The sequence below is a fragment of the Acipenser ruthenus genome, chromosome 1, assembly GCF_902713425.1.
Source record: "Acipenser ruthenus chromosome 1, fAciRut3.2 maternal haplotype, whole genome shotgun sequence".
NCBI lineage: Eukaryota > Metazoa > Chordata > Actinopteri > Acipenseriformes > Acipenseridae > Acipenser > Acipenser ruthenus.
Window position 1 is genome coordinate 89,160,078 of NC_081189.1, and position 20,574 is coordinate 89,180,651.

The following is a 20,574-nucleotide window of genomic DNA, read 5'->3' on the forward strand; positions in this document are numbered from 1 at the left end:
CATTTTGAAATCATGGCTTGTCATGTTGAACGTGCCGTGCAGTTTCCTTTGAAATTGCTTGTCATATTTTGCAAAAAGACAGCATAGCTCAAGAAAATTCCCTCTGTTTTCAGATGTTTCCTTTTCATCATGCCCTCTAAAGGCCAGTCCTTGGTGTGACAGATAAAGTAGCAAATAGATAATTTTTCGAGCATATTCTCTGTTTTCCTCAACTGTCATCTTAAGAGAGTTTGACAAGTGACACACAACTGAGCCCGATTCTACATGGGTAGCAGAATACAGCATCGGCAGGTACACTGTATTCACTGTAGGATATCGATCAAACAATGGCGATGAGAATGATTGATTTTGCTTGCTGAAAGAACTTTTGGGATAAGTACCCAACTTCACCTGTACAGGCCCATTTGATCGGTCCCCAAGTTTTAAATCAATTGAAAAACCACCAGCAGCAGTAGCAGCACAACAGCGTATATTTTTATCTGTGGTGTGTACTTTGTCGGCAATTTTTTCCCTTTCATGTTGATGAGGGATTTCCATACTGACTGCAATATTTTCCAAGCTGGCGGTTTGTGAAATTAGCTTCGGCTGAATTTCCTCATTGTCTGCATCTGTGGTAGAACTTGACTGTTTTCGTTTAAAAAAAATCCTTATGTCCGCTGACATTTTCACCACTTTGTGAGCTCGCAATACTACTGTGCACAGGACATAAACCAATCTGAATCTCAAACTGCAGCATACGCTATATTATTACAACAAAAATGTTGAGACCCGTCACCCGCCCCCATCCACAGTAAAGGAAGCTACTGCACTCTGCGAGGCTACGGTGATTTTGAGTACCTTGCAAGTTCGTTATGGGGTTTAAAGTAAATCGTTGTGTTAAGGATTTAGAAAAGTTTGTTAAATATTTTTTTTTTTTTTTTTTTTTTCTAATAGTTATTGTACGTTTGGGGGGGCTGAGCCCAGTTAGCCTTGGTGCAGTTTACACTGCCTCGGAGTTTCTGATTGCATCATAAATTCCACATTTTCTAAATCTGTTGATGTAAATGTTCGGTCTGCTTTTAATTTTTTCAAGCAAATTGGCTTCATCACACTGTCATTCTCATATTCACTTTGACATCCGACACATTCTTTCCCTTGCCTAGCGCTTCTTTAACCTTTGCTGCATACCAGTCTGTCAGAGGCCGGGATCACTCACTGTATGCCACACTCCGATTGGTGGAAGAATATTGGCAATTCAATCAAAACCGCCAATAAACCCAAAATAAATTTCCACCAAAATGTCAGTGCTTGGAAATTCTGGCCTGTGATTGGTTAAAACCTCATCATAGGAGAAAAAAATAGGATTTAACTATTGCACTATTGCCCTCATATCCTTACACCACCAGGCAATAGTATCTGTCTGTCATGTGATTGGCTCATATCACTGTCAGTCCCGCCCTGAATGGAAAAAACTGCTAAACGGCGATTCTGTGAACTAACAGAAAATTAATTACAAAAAATACTACAAAAGAAAGAAAAAAACTTGCGGTACGAACTTTAAAAAACATTTTCTGTTATGTATTTATGTTACTTATGCTGTATCAGCTACATTAAAAAAACAAACAAACTGTAAAGCCATAAATATTTGCGACCAAAATATTTGGCAAATCACACCTATAAAACCAGAAATGTTGGCGACCTGGTAGTAGTATATTACTTCATTATATGTACAGCACTAAGATATTCATGCCAAAAATGTTTACTTTTTTTTTTCATACGCGAAAAACGCATTATAAAAGGCTCGCAAATATTTATGGCTTTACATTATAAAAAGTCATATTTACTATACAACCTTACCTCTCATTATTTTGACTGACTCTATTGAATATGTACTGCAGGCTCAGCTAACAGTGGAAAATTAAATGCAGCTGCAGCTTCGGGCATTATAGTCCCCTGTCATTATTTATTTAATTTTTACTCCTGTTCTGCTGAAACAATAGTGTCTTGTACTCACAGAAAAAATAATAATTCGATGCAGTCTCAACTCTGCCTCCTGGTGCATCTTTTCAGTTCAACTGCCGACAGCCAGGCGAGTAGCCAGAGTTTGTTTATTATTGAACACAGATTGGTGGGATGTACAATCTCTGAACTAAAGTTTCCGTACACTGCGTTGTTTTTACTACGTGCATTACCATTGCTGGTTGTGTCATATGAGCTGTTCAGTGTGTTGATATGTAAATAAATCCTGTTTGCCTGTGGGGTGTATCAACTTCAACCTCCGTCTCGATCTCCTGCCTGTCACTCAGCAGTGAATGCACGCACCCACACGGCAGACGGCTACTCTGTCACAAGCATTAATACCCTGTATCTTTCTATACAAGGGATTTAGGGGAGCCCCCTAAAAAAAGCACAGTAATTGTTACAGCTGTGTATAATGGTATTTTAAACATTTATCTGCCTTTTTACATACCCGCCCTTACTCTGGTCCCACCGCAGTCGGATACGTCACGCACTACTGTACTGTATTACAGTGCTTTGTTTTGCAATAATTTCACAATTTTCTTTGTATAGTATTAGTGTAGTCCCGTACTTTTGTGTTTACATCGGTGAAGTTTTGTTCGTGTGAATCTTATATTTCTTTTTATCCCAGATAATTCTCAGAGTTCCTCAGCTTTACTTACAGGTCATCAGGACCTTCTGTAAAATTTAAAACTCAGGCATCCTGTGTCTTTTTAGTCCTGTGCGAATTGACCATGTCAGTGTTGTGTTAGAATTGATATAAGCATTTCCAGGGGTATTCACCTCAAAGCAATACCAGCCTTTACAATAAACCATAATAGAATATTAAAATTGCTACAATCTGTCCTGAGATTCTAGTGTATAACCAAACTGGGGATGGGCGAAAATACAAAACATAATGGCCAATTCTTAAATTCATACTTGGAACAAAGCATTTGAAGGTATGTATGGAAATACCAAGGGACAAAACAGTTATTCACTGTGGTCAAGGAGCCTGTAACCTTTGGAAAAGAAGGTACAACTAAATGAAAAGGCCCTCAGTTGATACGCTTTGTTCTTCCTCTATTTTGCACAAGTTAATTACATCTGATTTGATTGTTTACAAAGCATGCAAAAAAGCGCCCTCTCTGGCCACAACATCACATTTCATTTTGAATGTACTGACTTTCCTTGATGAAAACAAGTCCATGTCTGGGAGGTTAAAAGACACCCTCTGCTTTTGACCAACTCTGATTTTTAGTCCCATGCAAATCATGCTTTAAACACACTGATGTTCCTGACATTATGAATGTATAATGCTTCAAAATTAACAAAGCTACTACAATGTAGTATAATGACTCCCTTTGAGATATAATATTTTCACATATCCGATAGACCCCTGGAACCAACTCAGTTGGATGTGACAGGTTCTACTGTACACATTCTCAGGAATATCCCTAGCCAATGAGGTTGCTCCATTCAAAAGACCTTTTAGTTGTATTTAGTTATTTTTTTACACATTTCAGAGCTTTCAAATGCTGGTCTGGACAGTCAGATATTACAGTTACTACAAGCAATAGTGCAAGTTTCTAAAAATCGAGCGTGTATTCTTCAACAAAATAAGGGATTTCAAATATTTGATATGATCAGTAGGTTAGTCTTTTGCGTGAATGTTTTTTTCTGCTGTTCCGCATCTTGTCCTCTTAAGCAGATATGCTTGTGATAGACCCAATGATTATATAAACATACAAGAAAGAGGTCTGTGGGGTGAAATGGAACAATTAATGCTGAACAAACAACCATTCTGAATTTATCCAGGGAAGTGAATGTGTCATGACTTTACATAAACCTAAAACTTTGTCATTCTTTTGACCTCAACATATTGAGTTATACCATGTGGAGACTTTTTAAAAAGCAGGACTTTGCATACAGTTAAGAGTTAATTTCAACCAGTGAGAAACAGAAGGGGAAGTGGGGGAGAGCACATAATCAAAGCTGGAGAACAGCCAAGACACCATCACTTCGCAAATATCTACTGTGTTGATCCACCAGAAAATCCAATGAATGTGTTCCATTCTATTAAATTAGATATTATATTACACACATCCCTGGCTTGAATGCATAGTTTTAGAAACATGCAGGGCTGACAACCAAGTCGCAACTGCTAATAAAAAAAAAATTGTCAAATATTAATAGGTATGATTTGGTTATAAAGTAAATGTATTTTCAACTCACACTGTTCACAGCAAGTGGAGGGGTGAAGCAAAATGTATTTTGTGTAAGCAGTAAAAGTCTGTTGGCAACCAGAATGACATGTTTATCATTTGGTGCTAAAGGGATGCTAGACTGGAAGCAGTAAACCTCCTAATCGGAGGAGAAATGACAACTGCAGTAATCTAAAAAGACTAGCTTTTAAATGTCTTAACCCTCATGCATCCAGTTGATTTCAACATGCTGCAGTACTATAGCTACAGCTGATGGAACTGTAATACTGATAACGTACTACGGAACTGTACATTCCCACTGTGGCAATGTGGCCACGCCCTTGTGCGTAGTTTATGTTTATATGTTACGTGTTGTGTGTAAATGTTGGTGTATAGTCATTGGTACACGGGATATAAACGGGTCTGTGTTTCACGTGTGATTTAAATTGTATATTTGTATTTAGGCAAGAGGATGGCACATCACATCACGTGCATTTAAAGTATTAGTATGTGAACACGGGAAAGTGCACTTTAATTAATTCATGTGCAGTTTTACCGAGATTCCAACTGAATAATTGACTAGCAATCGAGTCTCGGTACAACTGCATAAAAGCAGCATGTTTTCACTCACTCGGGGTTGGGTGTTCGAGAGTGGAGAACGGGAGAGAGAGGAGTAAAAAGTAAGAACGTAAATATAAGTGTTTTCACTCACCGTGTTTGTTCGTTTGTCTGTTAGTCCGTTTTGTTTATATATTTATTTTGGCGTAAGTGCCGTGTCCTGTGTTTTTGTTACAACCTTTTTATTTTCTGTTCTGTTTAATTATTAAATGCTGAGCGCGATCACGTGCTCAGCTTCATCAAAACCCCAAGTCTCTGTGTGTTACTTCCTGTTTCTGGTCTGACGTCACCCACTGCAGCCGTCTTTGTGACACCCACCCACAACAGTTTAAAGGTTTACATTATTATAACTTGGCAAAAATCATTTCTACTTTATCATATAACTGATCACAATTATCTTTAACTACTGTATGCAAAAAGGTTAGATGACATACAGGCAGATGCCTCCATATATGATCTGGGGGTATATGGAGGTAGAGAGAGAGTTTGAAAGGTTCATCATAATTAGAAAAGAGGTTCTCTAGATACATGTCAAACATATTACATATATGTTGCATGTTTCAACTGTATCCTCATTGTTGGAGACATGAATACCCAGTGGTGGATAATAAAATAATAAGTCAATAATTCTACAGTTTCCATTTTGGACCATCTGAAAATAATGTCATCATACCTAGACTTTAGGTTCATATCATATATATGTATATGTAGAATTCATTTTTGTGGGAAAAAAACAAAAACATGATTAACCAAACCTTCTGTTAACAGTAATACCTCTGAATCCTTCTGGTGAACCTGAGTAAGCTTCTGGATTTCATTTTCAGCTTCCATGGCACGCATTTTCTCTGTCTCCCAGTGGTGCCGCATATTCTGCAGCTCCATTTCAGCTTTGCCTACGAGGGCCTCTCTGTCTGCGCATTCAGAACGCAGTTCACTTAACTCATTGCTGGCATCAGAAAGGTTCTGTTGTGCTTCCTAATATGACATTGGAAGAAAGAATGAAACTTCTAGTAAAGTTGCTTATTGCCCAGTGTTTTTTCCCCCCCAGTGAATTATTTATAATATGCCAGTATGTAATGACTTTAGATGTGATGTAATGTGCTGGACTGACAGCACAACAGACCGGTGGCCTCTGCTTATTCACACACCAAGACACAGTGCCAGTTTCCCTATACTATATCTTTAGATTTAGTGAATTTAAGAGTGAGTGGAAATAGGCGTATTTCTTGATAAACAAAATAGACATTCTTATTTGCTCCTATACTTGATAAGCCACTTGCTGATAAGAGGTCATGAGGCACAATACTTCCAAAAAAGGGAAAGTTGCTGCTGTATTTTAAGCTATTCTGTTCAAAGACACATGTTTTTCAGGGTTCTTTTTTTTGTTTGTTTTTTTGTTTTTTTCTGTGTGCCTCTTGGTTTCACAACTATAAGATTTGCACAAATGGAAAATAGAAACATTTTCTCACCTCAATCTCTTTGTTCTGTGCCTGGATTGTTTCTTCTTTCAACTGACATTCTTTAGTCATTTGAACCAGCTGCAAAAAACAACAACAACATCAACAACAACGTTTTTCTTTTAAAGTGCTTTCTATTAAAAATTAAGCAAAAACCTACACCAATAAAATGTTATTCTAAACAAGACCAAGTAGCTGCAGAGTCCAAGTCTTAGAAAAGGCAGTGATCTACCGAAATTATATGTCAAATACTGTATACGTCAAAAATACAAATCTAACATGAAATGCATTATTTAGAAATAAAAACTTTGACGTACTGTACAGGACCGTACAGATTTGTACACCTACAGATTTCTGCTTCACTTAAGTGTTATATGTGCTCTTGGGGTTCAGTTCCACGAGAGAGGAAAGTGAATATGAGCTACTTGTACTAATATTTTTCCAGGAGTGCTGGCTGGAAAAAAATAAATAAATAAAAAAATAAACCTACAAAAAATACATAAAAAGACTCCAAAGCTTAACTTAAATGTGCTATTTGATCTGTTGCTATAAAAATTCTGTACCCAGAACTGTGCAAAAGAGCACCCATATTTTTCTACAGTATTTCGATCAGGCAAAACATAGTGTAAGTGAGCTTTTCATAGCTTTATTAAAGGTCATTACCACTTTCTTGAGTAAATGTATCAGTGTGAGTGAAATGCAGTGTGTATTATTGTTTTTTTTTGACTGTACAAGAAAGCCAATACTGCCCCATTTTTTTAAAAAAAAATTTTTAAATCTGTGTAGGTCACTTGAGTGTTGCACAGCCCCTGGCACAGTAGGACACAATTCCAGGGTCAGTCATTCGCTCTCCTACCAGGGAGTCAGGTGGCAGGTCATCTAAGGAACCGCAACAGCTTGCGATTTATTTTTTTTGACAGTTCATTCTTCTTTCTGTCAAACAGTTCCATTTACATTCCTTCAGAGCCACCCCCTTAGTCGTCCCACTGCTGTCTCTGGCACATATTCTCAACTAAGCACACTTCTTAGCCAAAGCCTGCTGAGTCGACCTTTCTACACTGCTGAGGATCATGTGACATCCATCTTCCCTAGTAACAATTCACTGTGGGCAACGTGTTCCTACTTACTTGGAGGCTTTCCTCTCAAGGCCTCAACAGAGACATTTAAACTACTGACTGTTACTTCAGAGTCCTATACAGGCCGGATCAGGTAGTTCTTAGAACCTTTAGAGGCGTAATTATTTCCGTCAATTACTTGTAACTGTGCTCGTTGCCCTGCCAAATCCCCCATGAGCACATAAGACATGGCCTTTTTATTAAACGGTGGCTAACAGAGGCAAACTAGCACAAATTGAAGGCTTTTTGATAAATTGGCTTCCCCTGCTGCCCTGTAAAGTTTGAGGATAAATGAAAGAAGACTTATGTAAAGGACTAAGGAAACATGTGTTAGCAGTCTAGTATGTAACTACTGTATTTAAGCCAGGTACTCAATTTTCAATGTTTAATGAACTCCACTTATAATGTATGTGTCTTTAATTTTATCCTGTGTTGTTATAAAGGTTCTGTGTACATTTATTCTATAGTGATACTTTAAAGTTTCCAATAGCAGCCCTGGTTACTAGAAACATAAAAATGCCATATTAGGAATACTAGGAAGAAGAGAACAAATGAGTTTTAGAACCTCTTTTCTAACTTATTCCTAGTATCCGCATATAAAATAAGCCTACCTTTTAGTACTCATTGCTGGTTTAAATTGACACAAAAACTAGCAAGATGTAATTAGTGCTGGCTATATTTTCACAGCCTTTGATTTACAATTCAGCATAGCTTTTGGTCCTGAGGATAGGATTCCTGTAGTTCTGAAAGTTCAAATTAAGCCACACGAGTAGAATAAAAAAGTCAGTTTATAATGTTAAAATTGGGAAAAAGTGTATATAGACCAGTGTTACTTGTGAAAAATACATGGACTTGGATAATTATGGAGGAAACACTAGCTTTAATGTCCTTTTTGTCCAAGCATATGGGCCAAACTTTTCAATTACGCAAAATAAACACACTCAGAAAACACAGACTGATGTCCAACACAAACAAGCACTTTGGCCACTGCAGCAGACCACCCTGTAGACTGAGGGAGTACATTTGAAACTTTTTTTTTTTTTAAGTTACAAATGTATACTGTACTGTTGCCACAGCATTATCATCTGTCAGTTGCTTGGGATGCTTATGTTTAAATAATGGTTCAAGTTGTGTTTCATCCAGTTTTTGTTGTTTTTCAGGTTTTTTTTTTTTTTTTTTTTTATTGTATTGCAGTTTGTTTTAACTTTGACACTAGAGCAACAACTATCTGTAGTTGTATGTGCATCAGACAACAATGCATGTTTAAAACAATATTTAGTCCCTGGTTGAAGCAAAAACCTGGACACTTACCAGTGCTGAAAATCACTGTTCTAGAACTATCTATAACTATAAAAGTCCAACTGTACCTCATTTGAAGTATCTTCAAATCTGTCCTGGTAACATGTCAAGGTCCTCCTCAAGTTCTCAATAATGACAGTGAAGTTCTGGGGTTTCTCTTTGTCTCTCTCACCTAAAAAACAGAAAGTCAAGCTTCTAACATTTTTAATGAAAGACTGAGATGAAAAACAACCATTAATGTTCTTAACTTTCTTAAGTTGCTGTGTATGCAAAATATAACCATTAAACAAAAACACGAGTTGTAATCCTGTAAATTTGGGCTTCAGCTTCTAGCGTTTTTAATGAAAGTCTGAGATGAAAAATAACCGATAAATGTTGTTAATTTTTTCAGTTGTTGTGTATGCAAAATATAACCATTAAACAAAAAATGAATAAATATACAGGGTTTCAACAACACTCCTTATTTATTGTGTTTTATGTAGTTTCGTGTGAGCCTATTCCCAGTTAACTCATCTGGATATAGAAAGGTTTAGATTGATTGTTTGAGTGCTTTGGTTTGAATTATATTACTTAGCTGTTGATTAATTTGTTATGAAAATTGAGCATCTGCCATGTATTCTACAATGTATAGGAGATGCATCTCCCAGAATTTTAGGATTGGTCACATATTATATCCCTCCATACAAAGCATGCTGACTTGTCACATCCTCATTGCCCATTGGTCCTTGCATCCTATTGATAGTGTTATGGCAGGCTAGTCTGTTGTGGTTAAAGCATCCAGTAAACTACAATATAATAAATGCAGTTGCCAACAACAGTTTTGCACATTTTGTGCAAAAACAACACTTTGGTTAATATCCATTCCAAAATCTTTAAATTATTACATAACTACAATGTGAATACACAGAAGGAGTTAAGTTCCTACCAGTTCTGGTAATTCTACATCTTGCATAAGCACAAAATGACAAATATAACCATGGCCAATTTTCCTCACACCAATATCCCAATAAATGGGACTAAACCTATTCTGCAAGACACACGGCTAGAGCTACTTTCACTACAGTCATGTCAATGCATGATTTAAAATAAACAGCATCACAAAAGAAGGTAACCTCCCTCCAATTTATCAGGATACAAACATTTAAAAGAACTATCACAGATGTGTGTTCTATCCAAGTCATAATTCATTACTATTCCTGCACTTGTTATTTGTCATGTCTAATAAAGTCAGGTTTTATCTTTGGAACAGGTCTATGAGCCAGCCTGAGCAGGGTAGAATTTCCATAATGAAGACAGTGACATTTTTGTTTTAATTTCTAACCAACTCATAGGGAGAAAAGATTACCAGTGCAAACCCCTAGTGGTCAGTTTGTATACTAACCACTTACAGAAAACTTGCTCAAGACTTGCTCAGAGACGAAGATAAAAAATATATTAGACTGTATTAAAAGTGACAAATCTATATAAGTGCTAAAACAGTATTAAATAATGCTTCAGAATACAAACAAAACATTATGATCAGGTTCAAATTCATTTTTTGGTCTGAATATTCTTCATTCTAAACACACTTTCATACAGCATCTTCTAATAAACTGTTTGGCATAAAATTAGAGAGAATGAGCAAAATTAGAAACACTTGCCATAACAGAGAGGAATAAGTGCTCGTTCCTCCTCGACTACTTTTAAGGAAGTTTTCTATAATGGCTCATCACTTTTGAGACTCATAGAACATTATTAATTTGTAGTCTTGGCTACGAAAGAACCTTATAGAAATCAAGAAACAAACCTTAGACAAAGTATGGGCTAATCAGATACCTGTGAGAGAAATGTTATTAAAAATGTTATAATCAAAAAGCTAACAATAAAGGGGATAAAGGGGAGCTGGATACTACTGGGAACTTTGGATAGAAGAGCAGTTTGAATATATATATATATATATGTACACACATAAAATTCAGTCTTTTGTATTGTTTCTTTATACACTGGCTAAGGGGTTGATTTGATCAGCCTTTACCATGCTTGCCAAAACTGGGGAACCACCGTGAATTACACCAAACACGTATGGTGGTTATCCTGGGATTACCTCTAAAAAGAAGATGTTGACACAATCCAGGAGGGTTCCCTGGTGCTGCAGAATGGTCTCAAAAACATCCAGCTGTAGTTTATCAAAAGATGGGTACAGGTTGATCAAATCAATCCCTAAGTACGGCAAATCAAATGTATCACTTTCTTTTGCACATTATAGAAAGTGTCCAGCATAAACATACTACCGTTTTTGGCCAAATAAAACCCTGTAATTTCTTTTGTGTGCAATAGTCCCAATCACTTCCTAGTTCCCCTTTAAAAAATTGAGCTTATTTCACATTTTCATTAAAAGTTATCCATTACAATTCCCTTAGTTCCTCTTAATTCCACTTTCAAACTTGAATAATAAGATCTTCTTTGATCACATTCCCTGTTAAGGTTTAATGTCTCATTTCCTGCAGATTGTATACCTTAGAGGCTTATTTAATACATTTTCTATGCCCCAGTCGTAATTTCCCTGTCCTAAACAAAAAGTCCACTTTCCCACTTCCCATCAAAATTCCTCTTTCAAGTTTTTACATTCTGCACTCCAACTTTAAGCCTCAGATTTTGGTTTCCTCATCATACAGCAATCCTGTTTGCCAACACAAAAAAGTCCCTAAGCTAGGCCTTTATCAGGTCTCTGTTTTATAATCCCTTTAGCAAGTCAAGAGAAAGGTTGAGAAAAAGGTTTAAAAAAAAAATTAAAAAAATTTAATGCTCAATTTTATTTTTTAATTATAATGCATTTCTTGCTTTAAGGATCCTGCTTGCCAAACACTAGGGGCATTAAAGCACAGAGCAGTATTGGCGATTTGTTCTCATCATATGATTTTTAAATATCATTCTTAATTTATTACATTTTTAACTCCATATAAAATCAACTCAAATGTAATAATGTGAGGGCAGTTAGAATAAAGCGATCAGCCACACAAAGACTTGATCTAACAACAGTTTTTTTTTTTTTTAATGCCATACTACTTGTGTTCCTTCTTAACACAAAGAATGTCATGTTTTAAATCGAATTAGAGGGTTATAAAGGCAATTAAAACAGAAATAGGCACCGTCTATCAGACTAGAAAGTGATATCTAGACCCTTTTGTAGATATAACACCTTTATATGGCTAACCCATTTATTCAAACGTGTCTGTTACTATACATGTAAAACGTTTTTTGGTCAGACAGAACTTGCTCATGAAAGCTTTCTCCAGGGTTCATATAGGACATGGTAAAATAAATTTCAAGGACTTTCAAGGACTTTTTCAAGGACCAAAATGTTGTTTTCAAGGACATCATTGGCTGATTTTAAATTTAACAAATATTCCATCTATGTACCAAATGCATTGAAAACTAAGTATTATTATGTAATATGTAACATGTAATAGCTTTTAATTGCCTAATTTATTTTCTTTGATCCTTTCTTTTGTAATGTCTAATACATTACATAAAAAGGAACAAAGATCATACTATGTGGTAAATGTTTAAAAAAGAAAAAAAAGTTTAAACCTTCAGATTCAGCCAATTCAACACTCATGGGGTGGAGAATTTGCCTTAAACAAAGAGTAGGGATGAGCTGGTTACTCAGACGGGTGAGATTACTGTAGTATTTTTAACAGTACAGTTGGCATGTTTAATATTAAAAGGTACAGCAGAGCATGTAGTCAAACACTAAGGAATCAAAAGCAGTTAATATAATGCATGGTAAAATACAACTTACTACATTAATTGATTTAAAAATGTCAGGGTGAAATGCAGTTCAAAGTAGCTGTCTATTGTAATGTAATTTCAAATCTTCCACAAAAGAAACATTTAAGATTAAAGATGCAGCATCCAGTGCCAAAAAACAGTATGGAAAAAATCACAAATGTTAATATATTCAAACTTTGAACAGCAATAACGTTCAACTGGAAAAACAGGCTGGGAAAATAATGTGTCAGTAAGAAAATGATGCGTCTTGGGTGTAAAAAACAACACAAAATAAGTTGGGGTGGGACAATTGATCAAATGGGGGCAGAATCCTGAAGAAAGTCCAAACATCTGACACTGGAACAAGAATGTTTTTTTAATGGTTGCAAACCACGCATTCAGTCTATGATTTTTTTTGTATTTTGCTCATCACGTCTCCTAACTCAGCTTTCTTTTCTTTCAGAGATTTTGCGAAATGGTTCAATCGGAGGATCCATTGTCATGGTTTTGAGTTTTCTGCTTCTTCTGCAGCCTTCTCTGTTTCCTCCTGCAGATGCTCAATGTCTTTATACAGCCTCCTCTTCTTTTCATTCAGCTCCATAATTTCTTGCTCATGTTTTCCCAGTCATTGGGTCATCTGGTACTTTTCCAAGTAGCCAGCCACATGGTTTGCCATAAAGATGAAAAATGCAGCTTTGCAGGAAGGAGCAGCTTGCCACAAGCTTCTTTAACTAAGGCAAATGTTTTGCACTTTGGGGTGGTGAAACTCTTGTCACTTTAGACTTTCTTCACAAAAGCGATAAGATGAGGAAGCACATCCAAGGCCCTTGTTGCCACAGGAATGTTCTCTACCCATCGATGGGCACAAAACATTAAAGGGAAAACAGACGTGCCTGTTATGGTCACAAAATCATCACACCGAGCAGGTGTATCCTTAAAAAGTTGGTGTAAGGCCTGTAATGTGGTTTCTAGGTCCCAACTGGTGGTGCTAAAGGCAGCTCGGAAGGCGTTGTGTATGTTATGTAAAGCACAGGATCCTATGTCCACAAGCCCCTTATCTGTAGTTTCAGGCAGGGGACCAGACGTGAAATTTCGATAGAACTTGTGGTTGACATTTGGTGCATCTATCGATATCTGGAGCGAGTTCTTCAAGTTAAATTTTTCTGTCAACACACTGAAGCATGACAGACAATTGCAGCCGTCCCATGGCTCATTAAAGCGGAATCCACATAATGGGTAGCCACCTTGTTTGTTGCTGGAATGTCCAGGAATTGGGTGTGCAAATCCATTTGCTTTAGTTGCAATTTCTTGTTTAAAGACTCATCAAACAGTAGGACATAAGCGTAATTTTTATGTATTTTTTCCAAGAGCAAGCGACGCAAAAACGGGGCAAGACCATGATTGACCACGTAAGCTGTTTTTCTCTCCACGCAGGCATAAGTGTGAGCAATTGCACTATCAGGAAACATTAATTGAAAAAGATTAGAATTATCTTCTAAAAACTCTTATAGGAGTAGTTGAGGTGACGCTTTTCAGTGTCCACAATATTTGTGCATGCCATGTATCGCTGTTCGTTGTCCAGTATGCAAATCCTTTTGACTTAGAAGTAGAAGGTTGTTTCTACAGGTAAACAAAGGAGTACTCCATTATCATGATATTTCATTAATTAAAATGTGCTTATATGCTAATCCAAGAATGATTTGTGGCAAAGTCTTGAATAAATATGAAACATGAACTGACCCAGACTTTTCAAAAATAACCCAAACTGTAATCTAAACTTGGATCTTTTTACATTAAATATTGCAGCATTACTATGTGTGAGCCTTTTTATGTGAAAAAAAAACTGCTATAGTAAAATCGATGTACTTTAGCTAGGGCTTATAAAAAAAGAAGTAAAAAATAATAAAGAAATCTGCAAATATCACAGTAGATATCAGTTTCACATTTAGTTCTTCAGGAGGTTGAGAGAACAACTTTGATTCATTAGAAATAGGTGATGCTTTTAATTGGTTTTTTAGTTTGTGCTATTATTTGTTTTAGTTATATTTATGCTTACAAGAAGTTAAAAGTACTTTCTTTACTGTACTTTTAAAAACATTTACATAATGTTTACTTTTAACTATATAAGAATGCAAGTAAATAAATAACTTAATCATATGGACAAACCAGGCAGAAAATTAAAAGGCGTCAGCCAGCTGAATATAGAATAATAAACAACAACAACAACAACAACATGCCTTTTAACTCTTTGCAGACGGCCCATTATAATATCTGTTGAATTTCAGAATTTAAAGGCAGGGACTGTTCGAATTCAATAAAGTTGGCATAATTCAATAAAGATGTTCTGTCTGTGAACTTTAATTTGAATAGGCTTAATATAATCGGTCTGTACGATATAGACATAAATATATTGCATCATTGTAATAACACTTTTTAATAGTACTATGAAATAATTAATATAATAAAAAACAGTTATCAGGATTCAATAAAGAGTTTGTCTGTGTGAACTTAAGTAGCGAAAAGCTTGAGTTTAGGTGTGTTGCTGATCGCCGACTTAATTTTGTGTGTATGTTTATGTTGACAGATACTTTATTAAAAAGCTACACAGACGGTTTAGTGAAAAAAATCACATCTTTTAATATGACCATGAAATTAAGTAATAATGAAAAATACTTTTTTTTGTTATCTATCATTACCATATAATCATGTAGTATAAATCACTACTCCGTTTACAAAGACGTGATGAACCCACACACTGAGTTTAAATACAAGACAGGTTTAAGCACACAAAACTATCATCGTTAAATATTCGGTTAATATTCTTTGCGTTGGGCAACAGCCAGCCGGCATACAAATTTATGTCCTGCCACGCAGGATTGTATTTACATTTTTCTGGCATTTACCTCTATCACTGTCCATTAACAAGTTGGTGTAATACGTAGAAACATGTTTGCGCTCTTTTACAGATAGGTCTATTACATGGAAAAGGGGGGTGTTTATAACAGAGTCTTTGATTTTAAAAGTACAGTATTTATAATCAGATTGAATGTCTTCTCATGCAGCCATTTTATTATATTTTACATGACTACACTGCACGTGTAGACTACTGGGGAAATCTGTGATTATAGTGATCAAAATTACCAGCTGCTGGGACAATACATTCTTCGCAGTGAACACCCCCACTGCAGGAAATGCAATAACGTATTCTGCAGTATCAACATCAATAGCGATTCTATAGAGACATGACATGAATAATTGAAGTCAAATTTATAATTTACAAAAATTTTGAATGGAAGTAAGCAGTAATAATTTTGTGAATAATCCTCAGCAAAGTTGATTTACCATGTTTTCCAGTACTTGAATTTCATTAGGTGAAATTCAAGCACTTTCCAGGACTATAAGGACCTGTGCGAACCCTTTTTCTCCAACTATCTTTCTCAATGTTCCTCATATAAAGACTACTACAAGGACTATTCTTTTTATTAAGGAAAAGAGAAAATAATCTGAACTGAGCATTTAGAGGCTCAGCTCCACAACTGACTAACAATTTAAAAATGCAGGAATTTGCAGTTGTTCCTGTAAACTGGAATACAAATGCTTCCAATTTGCAGCCAAAGCCACAAGGTTGTCTTTGGCAACCAATCTGATTTTGCAGAGTCCTGTGTTTTCACATCTTCCATGTCTCAGGGTTTTCTTGTATTCCTCCCAAGAGTACACAGATTTGCAAAAAATGTGAACGGTAAAAAGTGTGTTTTAAAATGCATAATCCATTAACAAATGCTGTGAAATACAAAACTGAAATGTCCTAGAATTCACCCTGTTTTTAAAATCTGTATTTGCTTCATGTGAATTAACATGTTAGTTAAGGTGACGCCCAAAAGCGTACTGACACTTTTATACAGTGTGCTGACACGTACTACATTCACATGCCTTCCTGCAACAGTACTAGAACCACCAGAGATACCTTGGTTGAGAAAAAGAATCCTTTTAGCGCACGTTTTATTCACTTAGTGCACAGGGGAGTATAGAATTTAAAAGGCACTAGACAGTCAACACGCGCCTGTTATTTTTCTCAGTGTATATGTTTAAAACTTTTCTTTGGCCTATCAAGTTTCTTTCTGATGAAATGTGTTTATCAATAAAACATAATAGTTGATATTATGGGGCAATGAATGGCAAATGGTATACAGTACCACTTAACATTAAATGTAAATACTATTCACTGTTCAATGGCGGTAAAAGGACATATTCATTTGTTACACTATATTCCCCCAACATGCAAACATGTGCACAATTTATTCAAATACAATATGTTAAAAAATCCTATGAAAAGTAAATGATCTGATTAAGCTACTGAAAGAAAAAAAAACTTGTGGCTAGTGTTTATGATATGACTTTCTTCTCACAAGTTGGCCATTGATTTATGATACATTACGGCAATACGTATCTTAGGGCTATCTTAGTGTTGAAAGGGTTCACTAAATATTTTAAGAGACAGTTTCCATTCCCAACCTTTCTATGTTTCTGAAATATTATATAAAAAATATTTTACTCATTACCGCCTTAACTTTTGTCACCTTCCTTGCTTGCACATACAGCACCATATGGCAGAGCATATCAGGAGGGTGGTTTGTTACAATAAACTATAGCCTCGGTGATATTCTCATAATTAATTTGTTGTATTATCAAACTTATAACAGTTGCTTGGAAATGCCCCATGCAACCCTTGCTGAATACATGACCTCCAAGTTGCTAAAGGTCGCATCAAAATTTGGCTCACTTCAAGTAAAACATCTGCTCCCCTTGCAGGCAGACTGTAAGGACCCCAGTCTCAGCTGGATTTACAGCCCAGCAAGTGAGCCCTTTCCCTGTCCTACCAAACTGACCCTGGAATTTATAAATCAAATTGTTGGCTGACAACAGCAGGTCCACACTCATTCACCCTTTTCAACCAGCTTGGTCACTCTACTGCTGTGAGGACTGCTCCTGTCTTGTCATCAAATCATAGCATGTTGAGAAGAGGGAATGTCAGAGGCATCTGTAGTATTCCCACAAAGCAGCGACTCTTGGAACACTGACAGAAGCATCTGTCATTTTATACCTTCAAACACTAACCTGATGTCCGCAGGCCTGACATATTGCAATGGTGCAAGAGTAGCTCCAATTCTCGCATGCAGCTCTCATAAGCCTCTTGAAAATAGGCCTTACGTTCATTTGCCTTAAAAAGAAACAAAAGCTAAATTAAAAACCAAATTAAAAATAAATAAATAAAATAAATAAATCATAGATTCTGAGAAGCAGTTCTCTAGATGTAAATCTTTAAGTGTGGCATAGACATATAGTTTTTTTTGTGATACAAGTACGAAAATTGCTAGAAATGTACATTGTGAATAATCTCAGATATGTGGGCATTGCCGTCGGCAGTTACTTCCGGTCATTTTCAAGATGGCCACTACTTCCGGTACATATGTTTCTACACTATATACCTATGCAAACTTTATTTTTTTCATTATTTATTTTTTTAAACTTTCATGGAGCAATCTGCATGGAAATTGGCAGGAATGTACTTTGGGAAATGCTGAACAATAGCCAGTATCAGGGCATCATTGTCGCCACAAATGCAAATCAAATTGGCCGCCACACGACTTCTAGGCTAGAGGGGGAGATGTGAGGAACATGGAAACCCGACTGAGGTTTTTGTGTTCAGACTGTTCGTCACATTTTATATTATAGGGCAGTACCAGTATCACTTTTAGCATTAGTGCCCATGAACTTGGATGGTCCTGATATCAAATCACAGACCACATCGGTTTCTTCCCAAGCAGTTCTGGCAATCTCCCAATTGATAGAGTACAACAGCTATATGCATCGTCAGGAAGGATCCACAGGTCTTCATCATAACAGACACCGTGAGGCTCCCCTTACAATTTACATCGGACCTCTTTATGCGAAGACACATAAACGACAGCTTGTGGATGAAATGTTAGGCCTTGGACTATCCATATCTTACGATGGAGTACTGGACATTTCCACAGATCTGGCAAACAGTGTGAGTAACAGATTCAGCATGGAAGGTGCTGTCTGCCCTCCCAATCTTCACCATGGTATTTTTACAACCGCTGCGGTTGACAACATTGACCATAATCCCAGCTCCCCAACTGCCCACTATTCATTTCATGGTACTGGGATCTCACTCTTTCAACATCCAAGCAAGGAGTTCAGTGGGGTAGAACATTAGACAGATATTATTCAACAGGAACACAGCAGGAAGAGGACAGTGTTACTTCTACCTGAGCATTACAGTAACGTACCACCTGCTGTTCTCAGAAACAAACACTCAGTTGTACCTGAAGTTCAAGAATCTCCTCTTAGAAGTGGCAGCAAGAGAGTAAAGCCTGCAATACAGAAAGAGAAGAAATGGCTCGAACACGTCGGAGAGAGCAAGCCATCCAGTTAAGGAAGGAACCATGAATTTGTCCTGGGCGGCGAATAATGCCTGCTAGCAGCACGTGGCCGACATGCCTAAGTCAATAACTTATTTTCTGCCACTGTTTCCTGATTCTTCCAAGTCTGTGTCTATGATCCACCATGCCATGAATCTAGTCAAGGAAGCTGTCGAGTTCCTGAACACTTTGCAAATACCTGTGCTGGCTATGGATCAGCCATTGTACACCATCACAAAACAGATTCAGTGGACGTGGCCCAAGACAAATGGAGTGGACAAGTTTGTAATTCTGCTAGGAGGCCTCCACATAGAGATGGCACCTCTCAGTTTGATCGGAAACTGGCTTGAAGACAGCGGATGGACACTGGCCCTCACACAAGCAAAAATTGCATCGTCTGGAATGGCTGACTCCTTCCTGAAGGGAACCAATGTCAAGCGAACGAGACACGTACATGAAGTAACCGCGGACAGCCTGTACACTATTGCAAAAAGCACACTCCATCTTCTGCAAGGGTATATCGGGTGGCAATGAACCTCTGCGGTTAGACAACTGGTGCACTTAAAAATCTCAACAAAGTACACACTTTTAATTCTGGATAATCACTGCACCTAGACATACTGCTGCTTATGTTAGTCAGTTTACTACGAGAGAGAGATTTCATGTTGTATGTAGGTACACTTTCCAAGCTAGCTCCCTGGTTCTTCAGTCTGGACCATCACAGCTACTCTTGTGGCTTCCAGTCCACATACGTGACAGCCTAAAAGCAAAGAGAGGCAAAGGGATCCAGAGAAGGATAGGCTCTCTGTACATATTCCCAGTAACTGGTAGAACTTCCTGCATGTTGATGACAACAAAACAGAGTTCTTCAGTTTCTTGGGCAAGCAGATTATCACAACACATGGCCAGGGAGTAATCTGTAATCCACCTCGGAAAGATCCCTCACATCTGTCTCTATGTACTCATGAAAGGCGGACACAAGAATGTTTGTACATATAGCAGATGCAATAAATGAAGGACATAGAAAGATAAAGACAAAGGCATTGTGGTCTTTGCCATATCTGTTATACAGCAGTTGGACGTTGATGAGATTTGGATAGCTTTCGGAGTATCAAATAACTTAAGATACATAGCAGCCCATGAGATCGCCAGCACCCTTGGTCCCAATAAGTCAAGAGCTTTTCCAGTATTCCATGCATACACTGGGTGTGATACTGTGTCTAGTTTTAATGGAAGAGGTAAAAAGACTGGAATACTTGGAATAGCTTTCCTGATGCCACTGCTGCATTTACTTCTCTGGCTGATGCACCACAATAAATTACCAAGAACAGTTTGTCAGAAATTTCCAGTGTCAATGTTTGTTCACGGTAGCAAAGCAGACAGTGTCAACATCACAAGGAAGCAGCTTGTGATGAATAAGGGAAAGGGTATTGATGAGTTACCACCTACCCACGCAGCACTTCAACACTGTACAAGATCGGCATATCAGGCAGGTCACATCTGGGGAGAAACACTAGTTCCACCTCCACCCTATGTTGAATGGAGAATGTAATAACTGCTCTTAATTTTAATACAAGACAGTTTTCAGACATGTTAGCTTTTGCTCTAATAAAGTTTGGCTTTGTTCTAATACAATTATTTACTTCTAATACAGTTTGTTCTAATAAAGTGCTAGAAGTCGTGTGGCAGCCATTTTGATTGGCATTTGTGG

The 20,574-nt window shown here is 37.1% G+C and overlaps 1 protein-coding gene across 3 annotated transcripts in view; it reads right to left on the bottom strand.

Moving 5' to 3' along the window:
• Positions 1-20,574, bottom strand: part of LOC117963566 (coiled-coil domain-containing protein 171-like) — a 167,968-nt gene that overhangs the window by 112,948 nt on the left and 34,446 nt on the right. For all 3 annotated transcript variants that reach the window (XM_059031740.1, XM_059031749.1, XM_059031750.1), the window contains exons 10-13: positions 17,536-17,638; positions 8,739-8,842; positions 6,269-6,337; positions 5,574-5,774 (exon numbers count right to left, since the gene is read on the bottom strand). In XM_059031740.1, coding sequence (XP_058887723.1) covers positions 5,574-5,774; positions 6,269-6,337; positions 8,739-8,842; positions 17,536-17,638 — 477 coding nt within the window. The remainder of the gene's footprint in view (positions 1-5,573; positions 5,775-6,268; positions 6,338-8,738; positions 8,843-17,535; positions 17,639-20,574) is intronic.